The following is a 25465-nucleotide window of genomic DNA, read 5'->3' as shown; positions in this document are numbered from 1 at the left end:
GCTCGTGCTTATCCGCTCTCCTCCCATCTCAACACTGACGTCATTGATGACCTCACCTTTCCGTGACGTGCCATACCATCCTTCGTGAACTTGTAATGTAATCAAGATAATAAAATGTAATAATTTTGCCAATTCAGTTCAGCACCAATCGTCGTGTCAAAGGCCGCGACTCAAGTTGTGTCTCGTGGTTGTCCGCCCCCGGCCCCACCACGGCGAGGAGCATGAATCCACCGTCCATTACTCATGCCAGCATCGCGATGCGCACCTCACACCGCCCCATCTGGTCTTTGTTCCCCCTTCCCTGCGCGTCCGTCTGTCTTTCCCTGCGTCTTTCTTACTTGACAACGGACCTCGGTGTTCCAGCTTCATGGCGTCTTCCAGACGAGGTCAGGCTCCTCCTTTTCCTTCCTCGAATCTGATGGTTATTCTTGATTTCTTAATGTTGTATTTTGCACTTAGTACGGATTATCTGGTTTGGAATTAGTATATGAATTTTGATCTTCTGTGATTAGTAGTACAGGGAAGTGGAGGATCCCATTTCACTTCCATCATGGAGTCGTGACACACGTCATGTGTTTCCGTTTGGTTTAGGTTAAGATCGGTGTAAGATCGCATATGCCATCTTATTGATTTGAGGTTTTTAAAGACTCGATGTGTTTTTGTTTAGTGATCGATCTTAGTCGACGGGAGACACGTTAGGTTGAAACGGCTGGTTTATTTTATAGTTCCAATTGCATGGGTTCAGTCAGATAAATGGAGTTTGATCTGATGATAAGGGGCTTAGGAGACTTTGAGGATTTTTCATGTCCTAATTGTCACTGCCGTAATAATCTCCTAATGAACCTCCTGGCATTATGGATTCCATATCTTTGTTCAAATGCAAGTCAAAAAGTTCTTTTTGAGTAAACACTATGTGTATGTTGCTATCATTGTGCGTCTAGAGGGGATGAATAGCTTTTGATCTAAAACAACCAAGCTTGCATCCACTAAATGGAGGTGAATAGCTCTCAACCTGAAAAACAAAATTTCTTTCTCGCACAAAGTTAAATATAAAGATTGAGATCAGTGGATATGTAAAATAATGAGAGAAAGCACAAATGCTAACAAGCAAGGACTTCAAGTACTACTCCATGACCTTGCGATGGATAGATGGATCAAGATGGAAATTTTCACTATGAAAGACTCCTTTGAGAGAAGTGGAGAAACCTCATATAAAATATTGTCTTGTAAATATAAAATATAAGCACAGGGAAGATATTACCTGACATAAGCACCAGAAGCCTTAGAATGAGCACAAAAAAGTGAATGCTTGTTGTGGATAAGTTGTCTATTCAATGTTCCCTTGCGTCCCTATTTATAGTAAAAAGGTTGCATCCAAATAAAGATAAAAGATCTCATTTTGATAGCTTTTGGTTGGAATTAGTCAACTCAACGGCCAATCGAATGATATTCAAACAAGAAAACTTTATCTACCAATGATAAAATCAACTAAGTCTTCATCTAGTTGACGGTTAATATTTTTAGTCAACTTATTATGCATTCAGCCGAAGGGGAGCCTTGGCGCAATGATAAAGTTGTTGTCGTGACCTTGTGATCACGGGTTTAAGTCGTGGAAACAACCTCTTACAATACAAGGCAAGACTACGTATAATAGAATTGAATGTATCCCAACCCTTTCTCGGGAATCTAGCATTGACGATAGCTACGTGTACCAGGAAGACTTTTTTCATCATGCATCCAATTGATTGGGTTGGATAAGATCTTAATTAGACAACTCAAGTTTTTCGGTTGAAGGCCTTCAATCAAGCCTATCTGATTTATCTTCTGGCCATCATAACTTTATGTTGTCTAAGAGATCACTTTTCTTAAGGACCTCAATCCCTCAGATGCAACAGACCCACAACTTGTCTCCCATGCCTGCCTTCATTATCACCTACGAAGTCCACCTCTTATGACTCCAAAGATAAAGAACTAGCCCCAATCTCCTCGTCCTATGGTCACTGAGGAGCTCACTCGGTTGTCCCATAATATCCTTCTCTAAACTCGCGAACCTCTTGAGCCTTGAGCTGAACTAACTTGGTTGCGACAAAGTCAACTCAATGACTCAAGCTCCGCAAGCTCCATGTGCATGCTACCAAGCCATTGCAAACTCCACGCACACATTAATAACACAAGTAAAAAAGCTAACTTATAATCCTTTGTCAACCACACCAAAATACGTTAGTTGAACACCACCTTGAGGCATTGATTGCACCATGTATATGCACATGGAAAGAGTTACATTAATCCAGGATGAAGCTTTGTTCAAACTCCTTTTTTTTGTATTTTTTTTTTGGTATCTCAACAGCCACTAAATTTGAAGTTCTCTGCTACTTTTTGTTTGACTTATTACTTTGTGTAATCTAAAGATTCTACAATGGTTAACACATCAAATCGTGTTTTTTTATGCTACTTTTTGTTTGACTTGTTACTTTGTGTAATCTAAAGATTCTACAATGGTTAACACATCAAGTCGTGTTTTTTTTGTGGATCTTTAGGTAACTAATTGAAAAGTATTGACAACAGAAGCAAACTTACATATGATATTATTGAAAAAAGCTTAAAATAAAGTCCCAAGGGAAATTATATAGAGAAGTCTAGAAAAGAGAGATGTTATCATAGCATATATTAAACCAATTAAGGATATGTATGAGGATATAATGTTAAAAATGAAGATTTCAGGCTAATTAACCGAAACATTTCCTATGAAGATAGGGTTACATCAATTATCAACTCTAAGTACATGATTATGAATCCACTGGACACATCCAAGAAATGGTACCGCAGTGCATGATATTGCTTTGGTAGATGAGATATGTGAAGGAGTCGAATCTTGGTCGGAAATGCTAAAAGTGAAAGACTTTAAATTTAGTAGAGTAAGGACAAAATTTTAGTTTTAAGTATTTAAGATCATTTTTACAAAAATGATGGAGAGATTGAGAGATGTCTTACATAGAATACAAGCGGGATGGTTGAAATGAAGAAGAGTGTCAGGTGTTATTTGTGATCGTAAAGTACTTCTAAAATTTAAAGGAAGGTTTTACAAAATGGCGGTTAGACCTGTTGTTTTATATGGAGTTGAATGTTGAGTTATGACTCGAGCATATAAGCAGAAGGATGTGTGAGCATATAAGAATTGATAGGATAAGAAATAAAAATATTAGAAAGAAAGTTGATGTTGCATCTGTTTAAGATGGTACGGACATGTACGACCAATAAATGCTTTACTTAGACAATGTGAAACTATCACAAATGTGTATATCAAACGAGGAAGAGGAATGCCAAAAAAAGACTTGGTTCGCAATAATAAAACAATATAAAATTTATTTAAATATAAAAGATAATATAGCAGGGGATAGAGCCCAATGACATAAAAGGATCCATATAGCCGACAGTACCTGGTGGAATAAGGTTTGGTAGTTGTTGTATTGGATACCTGACATTAATTATTTACTTGACTTTTGCTATGCATAAACTAGTTTTCCACAATTCATTTTCTAATCTTTCTCAGTGGGGATGGTAAAGTGTCCTGCATGTGTGATAAGGTGTTGCCATTTTAAATATTTGTTATTTGAATATATGATGCTTCATGACTGGATATTTAAGTACTCTATCAAGATAGTAGTTCGTAAATTTTCTTATGATATCAATAGTCTGAGAAGTTGTTTCTCTAATCTTACCAGGTGATCAATCCAATGGTACCATTGATCCACAATCTGGAGCCCCACTAGAGCTTTCAGTTGCATTTCCTCAAGCAACACCAGCATCAATCTTTCCTCCTGCATGTAAGATGATTATTTACTCTAGCATGTATTTTTTTTAATAGTCCTTTCCTTTATTTGATCGACAGGTACTAATTTCATGTTGAGCATGATATGTTGTCTTGGTTTGAATGAAAAGTCTTGACATTAAAAACACATGAAGTAGTGACTTCTTGCTAATTTTTATAGGTCTAAAAACTCTTAAGGATAAATAAATGCTACATTCAAATCCTTAAGTGCTGTAGTTCATCTTTTTCATTGGGAATATGTAGACAATTGTAGTTAGAATTTATAAGGTCTAGCCGTCTAGGCTAGTGTTGGATCAATCTGTTTCAGTGATTCAGTAGGGAAAACTTGTGCATAACTTTCATCTCCCTAAAATTTTAGTTGGTAGGTATATTGGGATAGATGGTTCATTCATGGGATTCATTCACACTACTATCTACCTACATTACATGAAGTTGAGTTAATCTTTTGTTATTTTTAGTAATGGGGGTTGGGTTATATAAGCATGTCTTTGTTGGGGATCTTGATGAAATTTATGAGAGGATCACAGAAGATTCCCCAAGCAACTGACTCTGTATAGTCCTATCAGATTATACTATATCCAAAATTTTCACCATAGGTCATAACCATCTCTCATCTTATTTAGAAATTTGTGGTATCCTTTATATTCTTGCTTCTTCTTAACTTCTTACAAGCTCATAGTTTTGAAGTTTTTATATTCAAGATTTTGTTCAGTATATTGTTCGTGATTGTTGTTTGTTTCTAACATCAAATGATTTTTTTAAATATTTTTTATGGTCTTTCGTGCTTTATGATTCAGAATATTGGGGAAAAAAGTTATCACACCCAAAAATTGGCACAGCTAAATGTCAACCATAAGATCTGTGGAGTTTATAGGAGAGAAAATTAGAAAACTATTATTGTTTGTGAATAATTATATGCAACCTTAGTTGATGAGGAAATGAGTAAAAATATGTAAGATGATATGAAACACACCAGCCAAGACCTAAGTTCCACAATATTCGATAGACTGTTGAGATAAATAAATATTAATCATATAAGGAGTAAAGTAACTAAAATTTTTTATGCGAAACATTGACAAGATTGAAATGACCTTCATATCAGTAAAAACATGAAAAGATCTAAATGACCTTAGTATTAGTAATGAACAATCTTACATAAAGCTTAGCAGTGGGAATAAATTAAGGCTTAGTCTGATATAACTTTTGCAGGCACAAAAAAGCTACATTGAGAAAGGTGTTGTGGGGGAAATTGCTAATTTGTTTGATACACCGAAGTGATTTTTATTGTTTAAGTGTTTGGTAAAATTGTGATAAAAGCACATTGAGAGTGTAAATGCCTTAAATGGACATTGTTAGAGAGTTATAATTACTATATTGTATATAATTCTTACATTATACATAATTGAATTCAATGCAATATTAATATGAATGAGATTTTAATTAATAAACTTGTAAGTATTTGTATTTTCAGCTCATAGTTATAGATTTAGAGCATCACTAATGTACATTTACAAGAATATCATGTAACTATCAAATTATATGCTTAGAATAATAATTTAATAAGTATTTCTGGAGTTGCCATTGACAGGGTATTTCTAAATGAAGAAGAGTAAAAGACAAAGTTTCCTATAAGAAAAAAATCAATTTTTTTTTAAACACTCCACAAGCTTTCACCAACAATTACTTTTTAGTTTTCCTGTTGAAGTTTGACAAAACTAGTTTTTCTTTGTAATTATGAAAAAACACCTTTGATCAAGAAGTGTGTCTTTTAAACCACTCTTCCAAATAAAGAATAATGTGCTTGATGACAGATGGTTGTGACTTCAGTTTGTTGATGTGGTGGTATACATTTTTGTTGCAAGTTCTCTTCTATTTTCTGATTTGTGCCTCTTCTACAGCATTTGACTACTATCAGTTTGATGATTTGTTGAATTCAGAAGAGAGGGCCTTATGTAAAAGAGTCCGAGGTGTAATGGAAAAAGAAGTAGCTCCAATAATGGCAGAGGTAACTTCTTATCATTTCTGGAATTTCTTGAAGTGATGTGGTCAAATAATCATAGTGATTGGTATTATATTGAAATACTTATATGCTATATCTTCTAGTCACATCTACTTTTTCTACAAATTCTAAGAGCAATGAAAGGCCAGTCTATGTATGTTGCTAGTTACTTGTATCCAAATATAATTTTGTTTGATCCTCAAGCCACTATATATTGTAACAAACACTTTTGACAATCTAAAAAATGCATTTGTTAAGTCATACATGAGTACTGTGGTGGGCACCCGTAACAATCCAAATGACTCCTAACCCTAATGAATAGGGATGGATTAACTTGCAGTCACACCATTTCCATCAACATCACTTGTGTCATTCTTGTTGGTCTATGTGACAAGGGCATTATAAAATGCATGCATATGATACAACCTGTCGCTGCTCACTAGTTAGAACATGCAAAGGGGCAAATAAAAAAAAGCATATTTTATTGATAAAAATTATATTTGTACACATTGAAACCTTTAAAGATACTAGCTACATAATACTAAAAGAATAAAAAATGCGAAAAAGAAGAATAACACAGATGAAGAAGCCTTTGAAGGCCTTCATGAAAAATCTACATGAAAACCTAGTAACAAATAAGTCTCAAAATAATCATTTAACCTCTCATAGGATTTTCCTTAGGTAAATCATGAAGCAAAAGCAAAGGAATATCAACTAAGGAAAAGAGCCAGCAGGAATGCAGCTATATGAATGTAGAAAATGGCTAGCGGAGAAACAAAGGATGTATAGAAAATAACACCACAATTAAAATATTCTTAATAGTGCAATATGCTATATCATTCTATTTTAGCATTATAGTTTAATTAGGCTGAAGATTAGGGATATATGGGTTTTCCTCCTGCATTTTGAAGCCATAAAAAGGGACTCCGTGCATGCTCAACATGGCACACTCGCCAGGGACCAATTAAGTGTAATCACCAGTAATACATACTTGTGGTTGCAAACCATACCTAGATCTTGATTAAGTATTCATTTTGTTTGTCCCATTTAGCATGTTAAATTACATATGTGTCAAGGCACGTAACAATGGCAATGAAAGCAATAATGATTAAGCAAATTGTAAAATCATTGACCATGTTAATGAAGCAATTGATATCCATAGACAAAATTATGCAAAAATAATTCAAGAAAATATTAAGTGTAGAGTATGCATATTTTGTTATAAATGTAGAAAGGAAAATAATATAAGAGCCAATGCATAAAGCAAACAAAACAAGCAGTTAAGAGTAGAAAGGAGGCCAAACTGGATTATCAACTAGGGTTTCAAGGGTCCCTTAATATATACCAAAACTTGCCATAAAGCTCTAATATAATGCCAGAGTATTGATGACAATGTGTGAAACTGAATATGAGACTCTTGTTACTAGATTTTGAACTATCATGATTTAGAAATTCCTTGTAGTTATCTCAAATAACTAATTGATGGTGACACTAATATTGTAATCTAATTGACACAGAGATCCTTCCATGACCACACTATATCTCTCTTATTATAGCACATGCATCTCACTTTGTCATCTTTGCTTACTTTACTTGCTGTAATCCTGTCCATCTACTATGATTACTAGATGTAAATGTCACTCTCCTTGGGTCCCATGATTGTGCAGCTTTAGGTACTCTCAAATATTGATTATCTATTCTTGATTAATATTGCAATCATGTTATGCATATGATGTAGTGTGGCCATGGGTATAATTTGGGTGTATCTAATTCACGCTAAGATTTGCTAGTTATTAAAAGGTGGAACTTCTATTTTTGTAGTACTGGGAGAAGGCTGCATTTCCTTTTCACATTATTCCTAAGCTTGCTGAGTTAAGTGTTGCTGGAGGGACTATAAAGGTATTTATATTGTGGTTATTTTTGATTGATTCTTCTTAGTCTGTATGTGCCAGAAGACAATTTAAACAATGTTTCTACAGGGATATGGGTGCCCAGGGCTCTCTATTACTGCTAGTGCTATTGCCACAGCAGAAATTGCTAGAGTTGATGCTAGTTGCTCTACATTTATTTTAGTCCATTCTTCGTTGGCGATGCTTACAATTGGTGGGATTTAAATTTCTTCTTGAGTTAGTTATACAAATTTTTTAATTTAATCATACAGTGTGTTTCTTTGGCTGAATCTCTTACCTTTTTTTGTTGTTGTTGAGGTCAGCACTGTGTGGATCAGATGCACAAAAAGAGAAATATTTACCATCGCTTGCCAAACTCGATAAAATAGCTTGTTGGGTATGATGAGTTTCTAGTTCCTTTTGATTTAAAATTAGTTAGTGGTTTGCTGACTTTTTTTGTATAGGCATTAACGGAACCAGATTATGGAAGTGATGCTAGTGCATTGAAAACAATAGCCACTAAGGTTTGTAAACTTAAAAGTTATGTCATCTACATTGAATCTTTTCATCATGAAACAAATTTGATTTTTCTTTTACTTCTTGATTAGGTTTCAGGAGGTTGGGTTATATCTGGCCAAAAACGATGGATTGGAAATAGTACATTTGCTGATCTGCTAATTATTTTTGCAAGGAATACTAGTACTAACCAGATAAATGGGTAAAGCTTAATTTTTTTCTTATGATTCAAAAAATAACCTAGCATGACACAAGCAACAAGAAAGCCTGAGGTTTTTTTTAGCTAATACTAAAGAAAATGGCCTGTGTTACATGTTGCAGATTTATTGTGAAGAAGGGTGCTCCTGGATTAAAGACCACAAAAATTGAAAATAAGATTGGCCTGAGGATGGTTCAGAATGGTGATATTGTTTTGGAAAAAGTTTTTGTCCCTGATGAAGATAGGTTACCAGGTGTAAACTCCTTTCAAGACACAAACAAGGTGACACACTGAAATGCTTGCAAACAAGAAAGTTATGACAATCCTTTCTTATAATAGTGATATTGTTTTGATTTTGATGGAACTAACTGATTTATCTGTTGAAAGATATGCACTCTTCATCATAATACTTCTTGTAATGTTCTAATTTAACTCAACTAATTGGTTTGTGTTTAGAAATTTCCTAGGATTAGACCATTGTGTTAGCCAATGTCAATGAAGTTGGAGATCTTTTTAATATTCCCTTTGATTATTTGCTTACAGGATCTTGTGTACAGCTAATACGCACATTGTTGTCTTTTCTGCTTTTCAATTGTTTGTTTTTGCTATTGAATGTTTTTTTATCCACTCAAACAGGTTCTTGCTGTTTCACGTGTTATGGTTGCATGGCAACCAATTGGGATAGTGATGGGAGTCTTTGATATATGCAACAGGTATGAACTGTAATTGTATAATCATTTTGCAGAGGTCTAGAGTATGTAATATACTAAAGGCTCGAGTGAAAACAGGTACTTGAAAGAGAGAAAGCAGTTTGGAGCCCCATTAGCAGCATTTCAGCTTAATCAGGAAAAGCTTGTTCGCATGCTTGGTAATATTCAAGCAATGCTTCTCATTGGTTGGCGTCTATGCAAATTGTATGAATCTGGGAAGATGACTGCAGGGCAAGCAAGCTTGGGAAAGGTAAATTCTAGATTTATATAAAAGAACACCGTCAAGCGGTTGTCTTTAGTTTAAAATGACTCAGTTAATTTTATCAATTGGATTTTGTTGGTAATTTTAGGCATGGATTACCTTAAAGGCGAGGGAGACTGTTTCCCTTGGGCGAGAATTACTCGGTGGCAATGGAATTTTGGCTGATTTTCTAGTTGCAAAGGTAAAGGATTGCTCTCTCTTAATTATACGAAATACAAAATTCTTTTTCTTTGCTAATGATTGTCTTCTAATAATGACTTTTGTCCAAATATTATCTCAACTTATGATGACATTAAGCAAACTTATGAGGACTTAAACTTTGAAAGATATTTTACTTCTTGAATTACTTGTGTCCATATACTCATACGCTCATGAATATACAGTGCTTTTGAATTGTAGGGGTGGCATCTGTAACCCTTCCTAGACTGATGAATCAATCTCGAACCAAACTAAAAAAAATGATTTATCTGTTTGGTTTTGGTTTACAAGATAGGTAAAGTTAATACGGTTTGGTTTGAACCTATACAAACTGGTAGAATTGAATTGAACTCTTGAGATTATACAAACATATGTGTATATAACTATGCTGGTTAGTATGTTGTCTTATTCTTATTAGTTTATTTTGTTCATTGTTCAGCATAAACTCTAAAACTACAATAATTATTATATTATATTATTATATTCAATAGTAAACTTTGTTTGGAAATGTTTTTTCTTAGAACTGTGCCAGCCCTTCACTAATTACTATTGTATTTCTTTGGCCTCCTTTTATTAATATGGGTGCAAGTACAAATCATTGTAGAAAGCAACTACAGCTATCATCCTAGATTGATTTCATTAAATCAGCCGGTCTAGCAGCTGATATCAATTCACAGGGGTAATATATGCAGGTTAATATCCAGTAGTTCTTTGTTGGACACATAAATTCTTGTTGATACTGTATGTATTTGAAGATATTAACCAGCTAAGTTTTATCGACATGTTCCTAATGTGGTTTTCGACTGCTCAACTATATTTTGAGTGTTATTCTTATTGTAGCTTTCAGAGATCATCCAATTTTCACATGGTAGAGATGACTTATCTGAAATGTTTACTTGAGTCTACAAATTATTTCCGCCTTTATATTTTCTCAATCTTGGTCCATTGTACTGTGAAATGTTAAGAAAAAGTATTCAGATATAATCATATGCAAAATAGTAAATTATAGGTTGAAATTTCATTTTCATGAAAAAGTATCAAGCATGTCAATCAAACAAGAGTGTTAGTGTCTTAGTGATGACTCCTATTTTCTAAGTGTTCTTTGTATCTTGTAAGATCTCAAACAACATAATATGCCATTTTGGTTTAATTTCCTCTGGAGAAAAAAGTAAGAGAATATTTGTGCTAGCTGGCTTACAAGTGCTATTGATATTGAAGACTTCACACTTGACATGCTTTATTGGTTATTATTTCAGGCATTTTGTGATGTGGAACCAATTTACACATACGAAGGAACCTACGATATAAACAGTATGGTAACTGCCAGGGAGATCACAGGGATCGCTAGCTTTAAACCTGCTGCTTTGAGGAAATCAAGTCGTCTTTGATACTATCTATTTACTTAAGTGCATGCTCTGTTAACTTTCCAGGCATAAATCAAAATCTGCACTATTGGACTCAAAGATAAGATACATCCTGCAACTAAACTGACAGGAGTAGAAAAGAACAGGCCTTAATTTGTGATCGCCAGTGTTTTGATTATTATTTCCATGTCAAATGCTATTTCAGATATCAAATTTGAATGTGTAAAATAAAATAAATATCATCTTATTTTATGCATGAAAATTTAAGGATGTGAGCTCTTTTTTTTTTTTTTTAAAAAAATCTATCCGGTTTTAGAATTTAAGATTTTCTCGGGGTGTGCATTAAAATTTTGACATGCCATCTTTATCTGTGGGAAAAGAAAGAAGATTGCTACTGATCTTTTGATTTATATATTAGAGATGTCAGCTAATTAAGTTGGTGAGAGTATCTGTTTTCTTGTAGTTATTGATAAGATTTACGTCTTTTTGGTTTGTACACAGCGAACTCAAGCATTTCTGCATACGTGAAAAATAATCAGATTATTTAAAATTTATTGAGCTGACACGATTAAGATTGATTTATCATGTTTCTATTCATTTCGTTGGGACTAATTTCATTGATTTTTTGTGTTTTGGTTTGTTTTAGCACACTAGTGTAAATCAATGTATCGACTTGTTTAATTTCCTAGAGAATCCTTTGTGCCAACACATGCAATGGCTGTCCAATTGTGGTTCAAGTGCTTGTTCTCGGATAAACAAATCCACAATAGTCAAAGCACATGATCAAGGTAATACGATCACAAACTACAATGGCTCAACATGGTAAATTTATTCAAATTAAAATAAGAGATATAAGATCGATCATGTGTTGAAGAAAGATGGTTATATCCATGTAGCATGTGAAACTAATGCATGTTCTTTGTAGATATGTTATCGTCGATATCAATCCCGTTTTAGGTTAGCGGGGCGTGCCTATGTTGCTCCATCCTATTTTGGTTGAGTCTTCTAGCCTAGTTGAATCCTCTAGTCTGGTTGAGTCTTCAGTCTGACTGAGTCTTCCAGTGACCAATCTAGTCGAGTCACCTTTTGTTCGAGTCACTCTAGTTTAGTCCAAGCTGCTGAGTTAACCCAAACTACCGAGTTAGTTCTAGCTACCAAGTCACCTCTCAGTTGAGTCCCTAGGCTGAGTTAGTTCGAGTTGCCGTGTCACTTGAAGTTAAATCACCTCTTGCTCGAGTCACCAAGCTAAGTTCTTCTAGCCGAGTCTTCCAGTCTAGCCAAGTTCTTCTAGCCGAGTTCAACAGACCACAAAGCAGACATGAGTCATGATCCTCACGTCATCACGGTCTCGATCGAGCGATTGATTTCTTCTTATGCCTGCTCTGATACCGAACGAATGATGCACGCAGAGTAGGATCCAGGATTTTGGTCTCGCACCATGGACGAAGTGTTCTCCGATACCACAGTAAGGCTTCGAGTTCCATCTTAGAAAATTGTGATCGAATCTACTATTGTTCTCGTTTGACTAACGTAGATCTTGTCGTCTTGGTGGAAAGTAACGATGATCTATTGCTTGTGTTAATATTTGATTACTCTGGATTGGCTGCCCATGACTATATGCATAATTATCAACCCTGACAAGTATAAATATTTTTTCTTGGGCATATAGTGGTTTAGACAAGTAAGCATTTGGAATGCTGAATCACTGGTGCCCAATAAAAATTGTCATAAAAATGTTAATTTTGTTGAATATAAGTGAATGGAGAAGAGTAGGACGGTAAATAAGCAGAGCAGAGTCGAGTTTTGGGGTGTTCAAGTTTGTTTGATAAGATAACTGAGTCGAGGCGAGCCGAGCTTAAAATAAATCAAGTTTTTGAAATGAGTGTTCAAGTTTGGCTTGGTTTATTTTTTATGAGTTTGAGTTTGTTTGAAGCTTGACTTGAGTTTGGTTCGTTTAGATGTTATCAAGTTCTCAATTCAAGCTTGGCTTGAACTTGGTTTGTTTACATGTTATCAAGTTCTCAATTCAAGCTTGTTTGATTGGTTATTAAGATTGATAATTTAAATTTATTTATTTATTTTATTTTATCATTTATTTACCATATTGAAAAGAGTTATATTAATAAATATGGTTTGTGAACATTGTTCACGAACTTTATTCAGGAACGTTGTTCACGAACATTAACGAGCTGAACACATATGTATTCAAGCTTGTTTGTTTAGCTTAACGAGTTGTTCAAACTTGTTTGTTTAATTAATCTAATGTATATTGAACGAACATAAACAAGCTCTTACCAAGCCGAACACCAAACTTGTTCACGAACGTTTGGTTCATTTACAACTCTAGAAAAGAGGTGGAAGAGGAGAGAGGCTCCATTGTGAATGAGACTTTAGTCTCACATTGGAAGTTTTATGGCGTGATGGTTGGTTTATATTGATTTGCATGAATTTATAATTGGGTCAAACCATTGTATCTTGGGAAATAGAGATGTGGGGGCGAATCTGTTTCAAGGAAACTACGACTCTCGCAGGTCTCGGTCAGTTTTCTCGGTTGACCTACCTGCTCGCCTAGTCTGCAGCCTTAGATCATCCGCTCGACCAGGACGTACCCCGCTCGGCTATGTTGACATCGTCCCTTTACCTTCTTTGACTTTGTGACCTCTACGTCAGTCGATCTTTTTTTACTTTGACCTAATTTGGTGGGCCCCTCTTCATCATCATATCAATCCCAATGATCAACATGCAATTGGAGGTTACAAACTCTAAAATATGAGCAAATATGCAATGTCTGTTTTAGAAAAATACGTGCATAAATTTTCCCTTAAAAACCCAATAATTAATAATAATTAAAATTATATACATTCATCAATTATATAGCAAGTTATCATCACATTATTCTCTTAATTCATTCGCTTTTGGCTTTACATTATTATAACCTATCACTTGGTTAACCACTTTACTTGCTATTATTGGCCACATTTAACACAGTAGGGGAAATAATATTATTCCCAACTTATGGAGTGAAATTGGAAAATAAACAAATTTTGTGAGGTGAAGTTGCATTTACCCTTTATTGAACAACTAAGTTGCAATGTAAAATTAAGATTTGAGAAAGTGACGAGACATGATTACTCTTTCCGCAGACATTTGCTCCCCTTTAATTCCTATGCAACTTTGCTATCTTAGCGACTCCTTTAATATCCATCCAGAAATATGAAAAAAGATAAATATAGGTAGTCAGATCTGTATTTAAGGGAATAAAATTAGATTTTAAATACTATATACATTCAGATGCAGGAATAAATTAATGGAATAAAATTAGATTTTAAATATTATATATATATAAGGCTTGCATTTTATAATTAATGGAATAAAATATATATATATATATATATATATATATATATATATATATATATATATATATATATATATATATATATATATATATAGACACACACGTACATATCAATGAACTTAGTGGATACCATGCAGAACTAGAAGATTATCCTTTCGATCCAAACTTTAATTGAGAAGCTTCTCCCTTTTTTACTGATTAGCTTAAACATTGGCGTGCCTCTATTCAAGGGACACATTGGAGTTAGGACAAAATTAAAGACTCTGATACTTACCTTCTTATAGGAGGATCTTTCACCGAGAAAATTTATTGGCCAAAAAAAAAGAGCATCAGGTTCTTTCCTTTTAATTTTACTACCCAATATACTACACTCTTTCAACATTCTCAAAAGAAGACAGAATGAATGAGTAACAACGACTTGCCAGTTCAATACTTTTAGCCAAAGCTTACAGGGCAACCCTTGCCAGACACAGAGCACCAACTCAAACATCCAGCTCACAAGCATCATCTCTAGACTCCACAGGAGAACAAAATCTTGATAACACGGTAGACCCCTAATCAATTAAAAGCTCCACTCACTTTACTCTACAATAGCTCCATCCAACCACCTTTACAGTAGCTCCACGCTCCACCTAACCACCTCTACAATAGCTCCACTAGCAACCACCTGTCTTCGACCCTCCTTTTCTGTCATCTATCTTCCACTCCTAAAAGTCACCACCAGACCCTCCTTTTCCACCACACGTCTTCCATCTCCAAGCAGACCCTCCTTTTTTCCACCACCTGTCTTCCATTTCCAAGCAAGCCCATTCTCTTGCAAGTAAGTCTTTCTTCTCCCTAAAGCAATCCCTCTGCCTATAAGAAACCTCACTCTTCTGCTTCTAAGACATGGAGCATTCACTTCTTCTATTACCTTCTTCTTCTGGACGATCTTTCTAAATTTTCCTTAGCCTTAGTTTATATAAGTTTATTTCAACACCAGTACTTAACATTTAAAATAAGCAATCTGTAAATTACATTTTCTGTCATGATGTACTACGAGTGTTTGTAAATTAAGTTTTCTGGTATGTAAGTAGTTTTCGGGTTGTATTTTCCCTGTAAAAATTCCCTGCTTATTTTTATAATGATCCAATGAAACTCCTTTATGATAAACTAAAATCTATTATATTCTGACTTTTTTTTTTGCATCATGGGAAAAAATTTCAATAGAAAATTTGAATAAAAAGTATATGAACTAATTAATTTTATAAATAAAATTAAAGTAAATTAAAATTAAACCATGCATAAAATTTAATTTAAACTATGCATGATTTAAGGACCAAAATGAATTCCAACCTAATGAATAACAAAATAATTTTTTAGAATATTTTTTATGCCACTTTTCTAATATGATTCCGGTGAAATTTAAAATACCAATTAGGTCCTCTAACATTTTTAAGATTTGGAGTAATAGAATTTCAACAATCGTTTAGGCGCTCGAGCAATGTTAAAATGTTATCATCGAACTATCGAAGAGCTGTTACGAAGCAGATAAGGTGCTATAGTGGAGGCGCTCAGACCTGTCCAAGCACTCGAAATCTATCACATCATCAACGATTATATTACGACCAGGGAACTATAAATAGAGCTCTAGTTCTCTTACCATCGTTTACGAACTCTGTACTTTCACTTCTTTAATTCTATTTTGTAATTCTAAGTAGTCATCAAAGGAGAACTTCTAGTGAGCTGATTTCTATTTGTAACTAAGTTTCGAATTCTAGATATTTGGTCTATCACTAAAGGATCTAATCATGATACTTTACTTTTTTTTAATATTAATATGATGATCAATTTTTATTAATTATTTTATTAGTTGCATTTATATATTTATTTATACGTTATATAAATTATATCGTATTGTATAAAATTTATTTATATATAAACATCATAAAAATTGATGATTACTATATAATATATGTATAAAAAATAAGAAAAAATCAATACTTACCGACGATTTCATCACCGTCTACGGCCATTTATAATACTGAAACCGAGTCGATCTTCAAGAATTAAATGAATTGATTGAAAAGAAAAGTATTCATAAGTTTAATACTAACGGGCCAGATGGCAATCCATATCATTAATATTAATCATCATAATCGGTCAAACTGTTGAAGTAACAAAAACTTAATATAAAATGATAGGGAAATAATTATATTTTATAAATTGATGGAGATGGATGTATTCAATTGCCTATAAATTATATTCAATAATAATTATTTTCAAATCCTCACGAAGATGTCGATATGTCCGAGTGGTTAAGGAGACAGACTTGAAATCTGTTGGGCTTTGCCCGCGCAGGTTCGAACCCTGCTGTCGACGATTTTTTGGCAATTAATTAAATTTTTACACAAGTTCAAATATTATTAAATTGTTTACACAAATTACATATATCAAATTATTTTAAGGATGGTTATTCATTTTTTTACACAAGTTAAATTTTATTAAAGGGATTTATGTGTCTCACTCTAACTCTAATAGTGCACTAATGCTCATATCCTTCTTTTTTAATAGAGAATCTGCCAATGCTATGTACAATCTCTTAGTGTTTAATCATACTGTGAGAATTTTCGTTTAGAGATACGAGACTAATTGGTAAATTTTATCTTTTCTTCTTATATCTATAAAAAAAAGATTAATTAGGTCAAGTAACATCGAGTATAGGATGAGCGATTCAATCCTTCCAAAATTTTTCATCAGCCGCAAAGATGCTCGTATCTATCTTCTTGTAACCATAGTTTGATAAGATATATTGAAATTTATATTCCATACCGTACAACGTATTGAGAATTTTGATATAACAAAAATCTATACTAATACAATACCAAATTTTTAATATGATTTTCATGCTGTATATAATTAAATTTTGATATCTGTACAAATATATCAAAGTCCTTTACTAATGTCATGTTGATGAAAAATTATATGCCACCTTTCTATGACATAAATATCTTAATTTGCTACATACAACGTCTTAGATGATAAATCTACTAGTTCTCTATCATGATTTTTCAAAAGTAAATCTTAGGAAGTAATAAAATAATAACAATTGATCAAAGCCCATTTAAAGTTGTGAACTTTTTAAAAAGATATATTTAACTTTTAGATTTATTAAAGGATGTACTTATTTGTTATATTAACTCTTCTGCCAACTATTATGGTCTTGCGTTCAAAGAACAATATAAATATTAAATTTTAAAGAACGATAGTAACTCTTAGGAGATAGCACAGATAGTAGATGTATAATATCTCTGATGTATTGACAAGAAGTAACGGATGTATCTTTTTTTTCAAAGAACAATAGTGTATGTCAAAAATTATATATCATCACTTTATTACTGTATAAATATCAATATCATTATGGTACTATATTTTAAAAACCAACATTACAGTGATTTTGTTTTTGAATGTAATACTATAATTGATATTATTCTTTGAATACAACACCATATTAATTAGTGAGAGAACAATCTTATATGATAAAAAAAATACAAGTTCCCCAAATTATATGGATAACAAGAGTGCTACTTGAGTTCAATAAAGAAAGCAAAACTAGAGCTTGACATTTTAATTAATAGGAGATAATAGAAGGTAATAATTTCAGTTGAGAGTAGGTAACTTTAGTTCCTATAGAAGAATTTACTATCAGAATTAAAAGTAATTTCCTTTGAATATTTATCTATATTTTATAGTTGACAAAATCATAATTTTTTTAAATTGAAGAAAAACTTTTAAGTATTTTTTTTCACTAAATAAATGGGTCCTGATTTTTTTATAAATAAAATATAAATCTTAGCAATAAAAGGAGTAATATAGTAAAACATTACCTATCGAAGACCGTTTTACAGATCCGATTGCATTTGAATTTGAGCGGGAAAGAGCAGTCCCCACATTTCCTTTTTATAAAAGAGTTAGTATACAACTGTAGCTTATATTATTTTAAAAAACGCCCTTCAAAATTTTTTAAATACTTGTTTTCATATTCAATTATTTATAATATTAAGTGATACGAATTAATTTGGAGCACTATTTAGAAAATAAATTAAGTACGAGGGGTGGGGCGAAACGTTCCAGCTTCGGCACGATGCACCAGCCCAGAACTGAATCGGAATTTAAAGCGAGCGAGATCGGTGCTATCATGAGCGCTCCGTTCAAACTCGATGAAACCGCTCCCTCCATTCAAATTCTCTCTTCCTCTCCCTTGAAACCCTAGCGATCTGCCCCTCTTTCCCGCCCCCTCTCTCCGATGGCTGTTCTCGGCGCAGGAGTAGTGCCGGCTGCATCCGCCGCAACTGCCAGCTCTCCGCTCAAGGTAAGAAATCGGGTTAGGGTTCAGGATTTGAATTTGGGGGTTTCCGGCTCTGATACTGGTTCTGCAACCTTTCCCGGGTTGAAGGAGGACTGCGATGAAGGCTCCGGTGAGCGGATGGATGGGCCTGAAGAGATCAAGCTGCGAGATCTGCACTCGGCGCTTCAAGTCCAAGGTTTTGTTTTCCTTTCCTTGATTCAGGATCGGATATGCCGATCTTGTTTTGCTCGAGTCTTTCTTATCTCCGTATTTTGTTCAGCGACAAGTAGCTTATTTCTTCATGTCTTGTGTGCTCCGAGAATTGGCATGCTAGTTTCAAGTTACCACAACAGGTTCAAACTTTGTTTTATCTGGATGTTATCATCTCGAGATATCTGCAGCACGTTAGAACGTTGGTTTTGTTTATTAACAAGTATTACTGTATAAATAGTTTGTTCTTGGTTTATTAGTTATCGCAATCTACAATGGCTGTATTATTTCAACAAGATATCTATAATACAATTGAACATCAGTTCTATTGATTATATCACTGTATTCATTGTTTGTATTTGGCTTGTTTCCTTTTGCAATTATGAATGATTTTTTTTTTTTAAATGCTCAATAACCAAGAAACAAATCTTGTTTGCATTCAGACCAAATTGTAAGATTTCAACTAATGACATGGGTGATGGTCATGAGTCCATGGAAGGGTTTTTTAGGAATCATAATGTGTAAAATATTGGAGTGGAGTTACTTGAACTTAAAAAAAAATTGGGCAAAAATCAAAAGGATGTCCTTTATTGTCATTATTATAAAAAAAGTACTCATTTAAAAAAAATATCAAAAAGATGCTCTATCCTATTTTTTATTATGAAAATGCCTTTGTCTCAGTGTTATTGTAGCGGCTTTGGTTAAAACGCATAGCAACATTTTTCAATTTGGTCAAAATAACATGGAGCATTGTTATTTCAAAATATCCTTTTTCAACTTGGTCAAAATTGCCTCAACTTGGTCAAAATCACTCAACACTGCTCTAGTAATTTTGATCAAAATTACTACATTGTAGCAGTTTTGGCCAAAGCTACTACAATGTGTAGTAGTTTTAGCTAAATGTGCTATAACGTGGAGCAATTTAACCAAAATTGTTTGTAGTAACTTTGCCCAAAGTTGTTACATGTTGTAACAGTTTTGGCTGGAATGATTAAATTGGTACTGGAATAAGGGTATTTTCAGTATGAAAATAGAATGTGCATCCTTATATATATATATTGCATAGTATGTGGTTGAAATTTCATACCTGCTTCTGATTCTGCCTACATATATATTTTTTTTCACTTGCCCACTTTTCATCAGCTTTTTATTGTGAACATGGTTATGTATACTTGCATGTGTTTGCATTATGGGAATGCATTAGTATCCACCTACATATTTGTTTCGTATGGTTGATTTAACTTTCAGGATGTTGGCTACTTGGCTTGATTGAACATTCTGTTGTTTGCATTTACTGATTGAGATCCTTACAGATAATTGTTTTCTGTTCCAGAAGTTGGAAGCCAACCTTTAAATTTGTCAACCATAAATGAAGCCGAGATGCCTGGATATCAACCAAAAGAAGGAAGTTCTGAAATCTCAGTAACTACTGCCTCACTGCTTGCATCAGAGAGCGCAGTTGATAACACTGTTGAAAAAGTTGCTGCTTATCTGACATTGGGTCTTCCTGAACCAAATAAAGAGTATGCGCAAACTAATGTTAACTTTGGCCTTGGAGTGGATCTCAATTATGATCATCCCTCACTTATAAGAGAATATGATCTATTTAATCCCTTCAAAAGGTCAGTAGAAATCAAGTCTTCAGATGCTTCTGAGTGTGGAAGTACCACAGGTCCAATTGAGGAGAGTGAACCTTTGAAGAAGTGGAAACAGATGAAACAGAATGGCTTTCTTTCATATTCACATGGTGGCATACCAGTACCTAAACAACAGAGTAGTCAGCCAAGAAAGAGAAAATATGATAGAAATCAAAGCAAGAATGAGTGTGCAAAAAGAGAGCAGATTAGTAGGTTGGCAAATCTAGCTATACCAAGTGGATTACTTTCTGGATTAAATCCAGGAATAATCAACCATGTAAGAAATACGAAGCAAGTTCACTCCATTATAAAAGCTGTTGTACAATCAGAGAAACATGATGAACAAACTCAGAATAGAATCGGTATTGGTAGAAGGAAAGATCATATTCACAAAAACGATTCAACACCTAAACATAATTCATGTATTTCTCCAAGCATGGAATATCTAGGTAAGGAGAATGAAACTGACATGGTTAAACACAAGTTCCATCAAGGAGCTTGCGGAACTTCACAGCTGATCTTTGCAAGTGAGGATGATGCACTAGCATTGAAACTCTTATCAACTGCTACCTTGGTTTCAGAAATTGCTAGCAGTGGAACACCTGATCAATTTTCTGAAAATCAGGAAAAACTTGACTCCTTATCTATAGAAGGTAAGTGTTTGTTTTCATTTGAGTGTTGGAGTAATGTTTGGTAATATTGTTATTTTAATAACCTTAAAACTGCAACAAGAAACAATATGAACTAGTAACAATTTGTAAACAATACAAATTACAATAACTCAAAATGAGATAGAATGGTATATGCACCATTTAATATATTGTATTAAACATGCAAAAACTATTCAACAATGCAAAGAATATGCTATGAAAGTCACTAAAAATCCTATGCGCAGGTAGCACTCTCAAAGAGTGATTTTTGCTGCTTGTGCAAGTTTGACAAAAACACACTAGGGATAGATCTTCTACTGGCACAATTGTGAGAAGAGAGTTGCAACTTTCAATTATCTATTTGAGCAACATAACTAGAGTGCCAATTTTGATTGTGTCAAGCTGACCATGCCTCTAGTTGGCTTCTAGATGATGGTCCTGGTGTAGATTGAGTTGATGGTCAGTATGCAATGATGAAGTCTTCATTGCTTGTGTGCTCTTTAGCATGTTGTCTTCATTGATTATTTGCAATTAGGATATCGGTGCTCAACCTCATAAGGGCAATGGCTATGACAACAATGTTAGATGAGTGGAGCAATTGGCACTCCACTCACTCTAGTTCTTCTTCCACAACAAGTATATCTTCGATTTCATTTCCCTCTTCAAAGCTAAGCTCATAGGAAGGATTAGGGTCGATTGATTAGTTTCAAAATCAACCATCAATTGGACTTGGTTAAGGTAGGAGCACCAAGTTGTGTGAGTACGCCACTGAAAGCAACACAGCTTGAATATTCACACAAGATAGTTCCATGAATTCTTTTAAGTATAAGTTCCCCTCTTTCTTTTCTGTTATATTTGGCTCAATTATTTGATTTCTGTTGCTGCTCTAGTTGATATTTAAAGTTTGTGTCATCCTTGCCACTGTCATGTTCATACAAATTTAGGTGTAACGATTAGATTTATGAAACATTGATTGGTAACTTAGTGTTCTGTCTCTAAGTTGCTTGATCACATAGCGGACTATATGAAGTAGAATGAATTATTTAATTGATCTATTAAAAACCTTTGCCAAATTATCTACATCTGAACAAACAATGCAGTTTTGAACTGTTTGGAATACTTAGTTTTAACACTAAAATTACTATGGCTATAGATCATCTACACATCAATAACCAATGAGAGAACAGAAATCAGAATCTCACCCGAGGAATCACAGTCACCATACCAGTTACATTCTAGGAGGATTCATGTTTATCTGGACAAGTAATAGCCAGTTTCTAGTTGGGTTTATGGATTTACAGCTATTATATACAATTTACCATGGTTTCAGTTTACTGGAAATGGTTCTTGTTAATTTGCTTGGCTTGAAGAGATGCAGAACCTGAAATATCTGATTGATTCTTTGGATTTTTTTTTCCCAACAAATGTTCTTTCATTGAGATGTAAATTCTGGCTCTCCACCATCATCACCAGGACCATTGAGGTGGTTGTTTCTATCATTCTGCTGGTGAATGAGTCATCTATATAGGATTAACATAAAAATGGAATAATGGTTACCCCATCAACTCCAATGAAAATAAGTTTTGCTTTTCATTCTTTTGGAATGTTGTTGTTTATCAATAAAAGGGCAGTCCAATGCACAAAGCTCTTGCTAATGTGGGATTCCGGAGAAAGGTCTATTGTACACAACCTTCCTCTGTATTGTAAGAGGTTATTTCCGTGATTTGAGTATATGACCACCAAGTTCTATGGTAGCAACTTTACCGTTGCACCAAAGTTCTCTTTTTTGTCGTTAATCAATGTAACAAGAAAATACTGTTACTCGTGTAACAGTTGTATCATGTAACAAATGATTTATTACTCATTTATTTTGAAGTCTTCAACAATTAGAATAGTGAATTCTTTATATCCTCAATTTGCTGAATTTTGTGCTCTAAAGCATATATAAATGTGGTGGATCACTTGGTTTAATTTGATGCTATCCAAACTAACTTGACAATGATAATTTGTAGCTGCTAACATTGCATCACAGTGGCTAGACCTTCTTCAGCAGGATATCAAAGGGCGCCTTGCTGGTAATATGCTCTTTAAATTAAAGCATTACCAATTCTTGAATATTATAGCTCACTTATGGATCAAGTTTTGGTTTTTGTATGAAGCACTAAGGCGCAGCAAGAAGAGGGTAAAGAATGTAATACAGACTGAACTACCTTACTTGATTTCCAAAGAATTCACATCCAATCAAGAAAATGAACCTTATTCTACACAATCATCTGAGGCTGTTTCAACCCAAGAGATGCATGTGGCGTGTTGGAAATCACTATTCAATCAGATGGATAGAGCATTGTATGAAGAGGGAAAACAACTTGTGAGTATCACCTTCTCCCAATGCTTCTACACATTTTTTATTTGTGAAATGTGAAGTGTTGATCAACTGTAGTTCGTGAAACCATTGATTGCTTTAGGTTGATAGCTAAGATTCTCCTATCTATATCCTTTTTTATGTTTCATAGGTTAAGAGCTTTTCTTCAATTGCAACCCCAGTGTGCGTCAGTGATTTTCATTATATCCTTTCTTCATTTATTTATTTTCATTTTAACCTAGAAATGTATAAAATTTTCATCATGATATTTATACATTACAAGACTTTTTTGTCTCTTCTGTTAGAATTTGATTTAGAAAATACAAAAGCTTTTAATGCATCGAGTACCCGAATATTTGTTTTTCAAAAAGATAGGTAGTCTAACTCCTTTTTCTATTTTAATATCATTTGGATCTTTTATATGCTTATTTAGAGATATGATTTTTCTAAGATTTATTCTTCATTTTTCACTGATGTTGCGTAGATAATATTTGCCTTGTCCTCCTGTTTAGGAGAATTGGTTAAAGCAAGTTCGAGAAATGCAACTGCACTGTGAGAATGGCCTTAAGTTTGCTGGCTCATGTGGTTCTTCACATTTAACTTCATCAGAGAATCCAAGGTTTGCCCTATAAAAATATTTAGCACCAAAATGTAGATTAATTTATTCTAGTCAATTAGTTAAATAGAATGAATTTTCTTATGTATAACTTATAATTTTTAGTAGTGATTAAAAATGGATGGCATCATCATGTTATTGTTTTTGTTTATATCTTTATTAATAGGCTTGTTACCAGAGCAGCATTCATTCTAGTGTTGTAAGATAAATTCTTCTTGTGTTCATAGGTTAAGCAAATTATTTCTTTAATATAAGAGGAGTACTACTTTAAAGGATGTAGAATTTTTTCAGAGATTGGTTACATTAAATTATTTTAAATATTAAATGATAGATCTAAACCTTTCTTTTATATGGATTGTTTATGATGATTATTCAAAAATCAAATGTTGCACCCTTATTGTCATACTCTCAATATACTGAGTCGGACTCATTTGTTTTTTTTTTTTTTAAATTTAATTGTGTTTGTGATTGTTATTTATACCTTCACAGTAACTTGAGCACCTCTGAAACTTTGGAGCGCAAGTACGCAGTTTGGGCTGCTGCAGCGTCCATCTACTCCACCTGCAACCGCATCACGAAAGCAGAAAAAGCGTGAAGAAATATACCTCAACCTCTGTTATTTGGGAGCTAATTACCTATTTATATAGCAGTTGCTCTCATCTTACTCGCATCAGTTTCTATAAAATTTCTTGCACAATTAATTTGCTCGAAATCAAGTTTCTTGCACAATTGATTTGCTCAAAATTTTCTTGTAACGGTGACTTCACTTCAGAAAGCTACAATGGGATGTTTCCAATCTAGCAACCAGCGTTGTGATGTTACTCCTTGTAACCTTGATGCTTATAAGCACGCATTATTTGCTCTTGATGATTGTAAGTTTGGAATATGTTGATTATGTGCTTGCAAACCATCTGCTTTGCTAGTTATGTTGCTGCATTAATGTTGAGAATATAGTCAATGACGATCTAGCTTCTTAAAAGAAATGCGCAAAAATGAATAGAAGCTTCTTCTTTTTTATTGAAATCGCCATAGGATGCTTATTTTTGATTTATCATAAAAAATGTCTCATTCTATCTTAATATATATATTTTTAATTTTTTTTATTTTTAATGTTGGTGTAGCGGTTATAGATTTATAGTTGTTATAAAATGGATATTTTAATTTTGATCAATATTAATAAATGTTGCAACATAATTACTATAATACGGATTACAATATTTAACTTTGGTCCACACTAATATTATAACAATTATAATTAATTATTTTTTAATATGAATGTTTTATAGTAATTGAATAATAACTGTTACAATAATTAAAGTTTGAAATTGTAATTTCTTTT

General features: G+C 33.6%; 2 protein-coding genes and 1 non-coding gene across 4 annotated transcripts; all 3 read left to right on the top strand.

Annotated features, from left to right (window-relative positions):
- The first annotated feature begins 175 nt into the window (after window positions 1–175).
- Window positions 176–11236, top strand: LOC121981327 (acyl-coenzyme A oxidase 4, peroxisomal-like). The gene is made up of 13 exons (XM_042533782.1): window positions 176–386; window positions 3723–3824; window positions 5728–5834; window positions 7650–7727; window positions 7808–7931; window positions 8041–8114; window positions 8182–8241; window positions 8326–8435; window positions 8555–8714; window positions 9069–9145; window positions 9221–9392; window positions 9493–9585; window positions 10859–11236. Exons 1-13 carry the CDS (start codon window positions 368–370, stop codon window positions 10988–10990), a joined length of 1308 nt encoding a protein of 435 aa, XP_042389716.1. The 5' UTR covers window positions 176–367; the 3' UTR covers window positions 10991–11236.
- Window positions 11237–16603: 5367 nt separating this feature from the next.
- Window positions 16604–16685, top strand: TRNAS-UGA. The gene has a single exon. It is a non-coding gene; the product is annotated as a tRNA-Ser (tRNA).
- Window positions 16686–18476: 1791 nt separating this feature from the next.
- Window positions 18477–24996, top strand: LOC121981326. Of its 2 annotated transcripts, XM_042533781.1 has the most exons (8): window positions 18477–18675; window positions 18760–18847; window positions 20195–20947; window positions 21080–21151; window positions 23161–23223; window positions 23308–23516; window positions 24023–24129; window positions 24616–24996. In XM_042533781.1, the coding sequence occupies exons 1-8, from the start codon at window positions 18610–18612 to the stop codon at window positions 24719–24721; spliced, it is 1464 nt and encodes a 487-aa protein (XP_042389715.1). In that variant the 5' UTR covers window positions 18477–18609; the 3' UTR covers window positions 24722–24996. The 2 variants fall into 2 exon arrangements, with proteins under 2 accessions (XP_042389715.1, XP_042389714.1); XM_042533780.1 differs by having other exon boundaries at window positions 18478–18675; window positions 20195–21151.
- The last annotated feature ends 469 nt before the right edge of the window (window positions 24997–25465 follow it).

This window comes from Zingiber officinale, chromosome 5A (assembly GCF_018446385.1).
Source record: "Zingiber officinale cultivar Zhangliang chromosome 5A, Zo_v1.1, whole genome shotgun sequence".
NCBI lineage: Eukaryota > Viridiplantae > Streptophyta > Magnoliopsida > Zingiberales > Zingiberaceae > Zingiber > Zingiber officinale.
Note: the sequence above shows the minus strand (reverse complement) of the source record. Positions and strands in the feature narration are given on the sequence as shown.

What these genes read in the sequence shown, in the direction of transcription:
- LOC121981327 (XM_042533782.1), top strand. An exon ending in TAGCTCCAATAATGGCAGAG is followed by an intron (nt 5,835 to 7,649) that starts GTAACTTCTTAT and finishes CTATTTTTGTAG; the next exon opens with TACTGGGAGAAGGCTGCATT. An exon ending in AGTACTAACCAGATAAATGG is followed by an intron (nt 8,436 to 8,554) that starts GTAAAGCTTAAT and finishes TACATGTTGCAG; the next exon opens with ATTTATTGTGAAGAAGGGTG.
- LOC121981326 (XM_042533780.1), top strand. Translation starts at nt 18,610, where the DNA reads ATGGCTGTTCTCGGCGCAGGAGTAGTGCCGGCTGCATCCGCCGCAACT. An exon ending in TGACTCCTTATCTATAGAAG is followed by an intron (nt 21,152 to 23,160) that starts GTAAGTGTTTGT and finishes GATAATTTGTAG; the next exon opens with CTGCTAACATTGCATCACAG. An exon ending in TATCAAAGGGCGCCTTGCTG is followed by an intron (nt 23,224 to 23,307) that starts GTAATATGCTCT and finishes TTTTGTATGAAG; the next exon opens with CACTAAGGCGCAGCAAGAAG.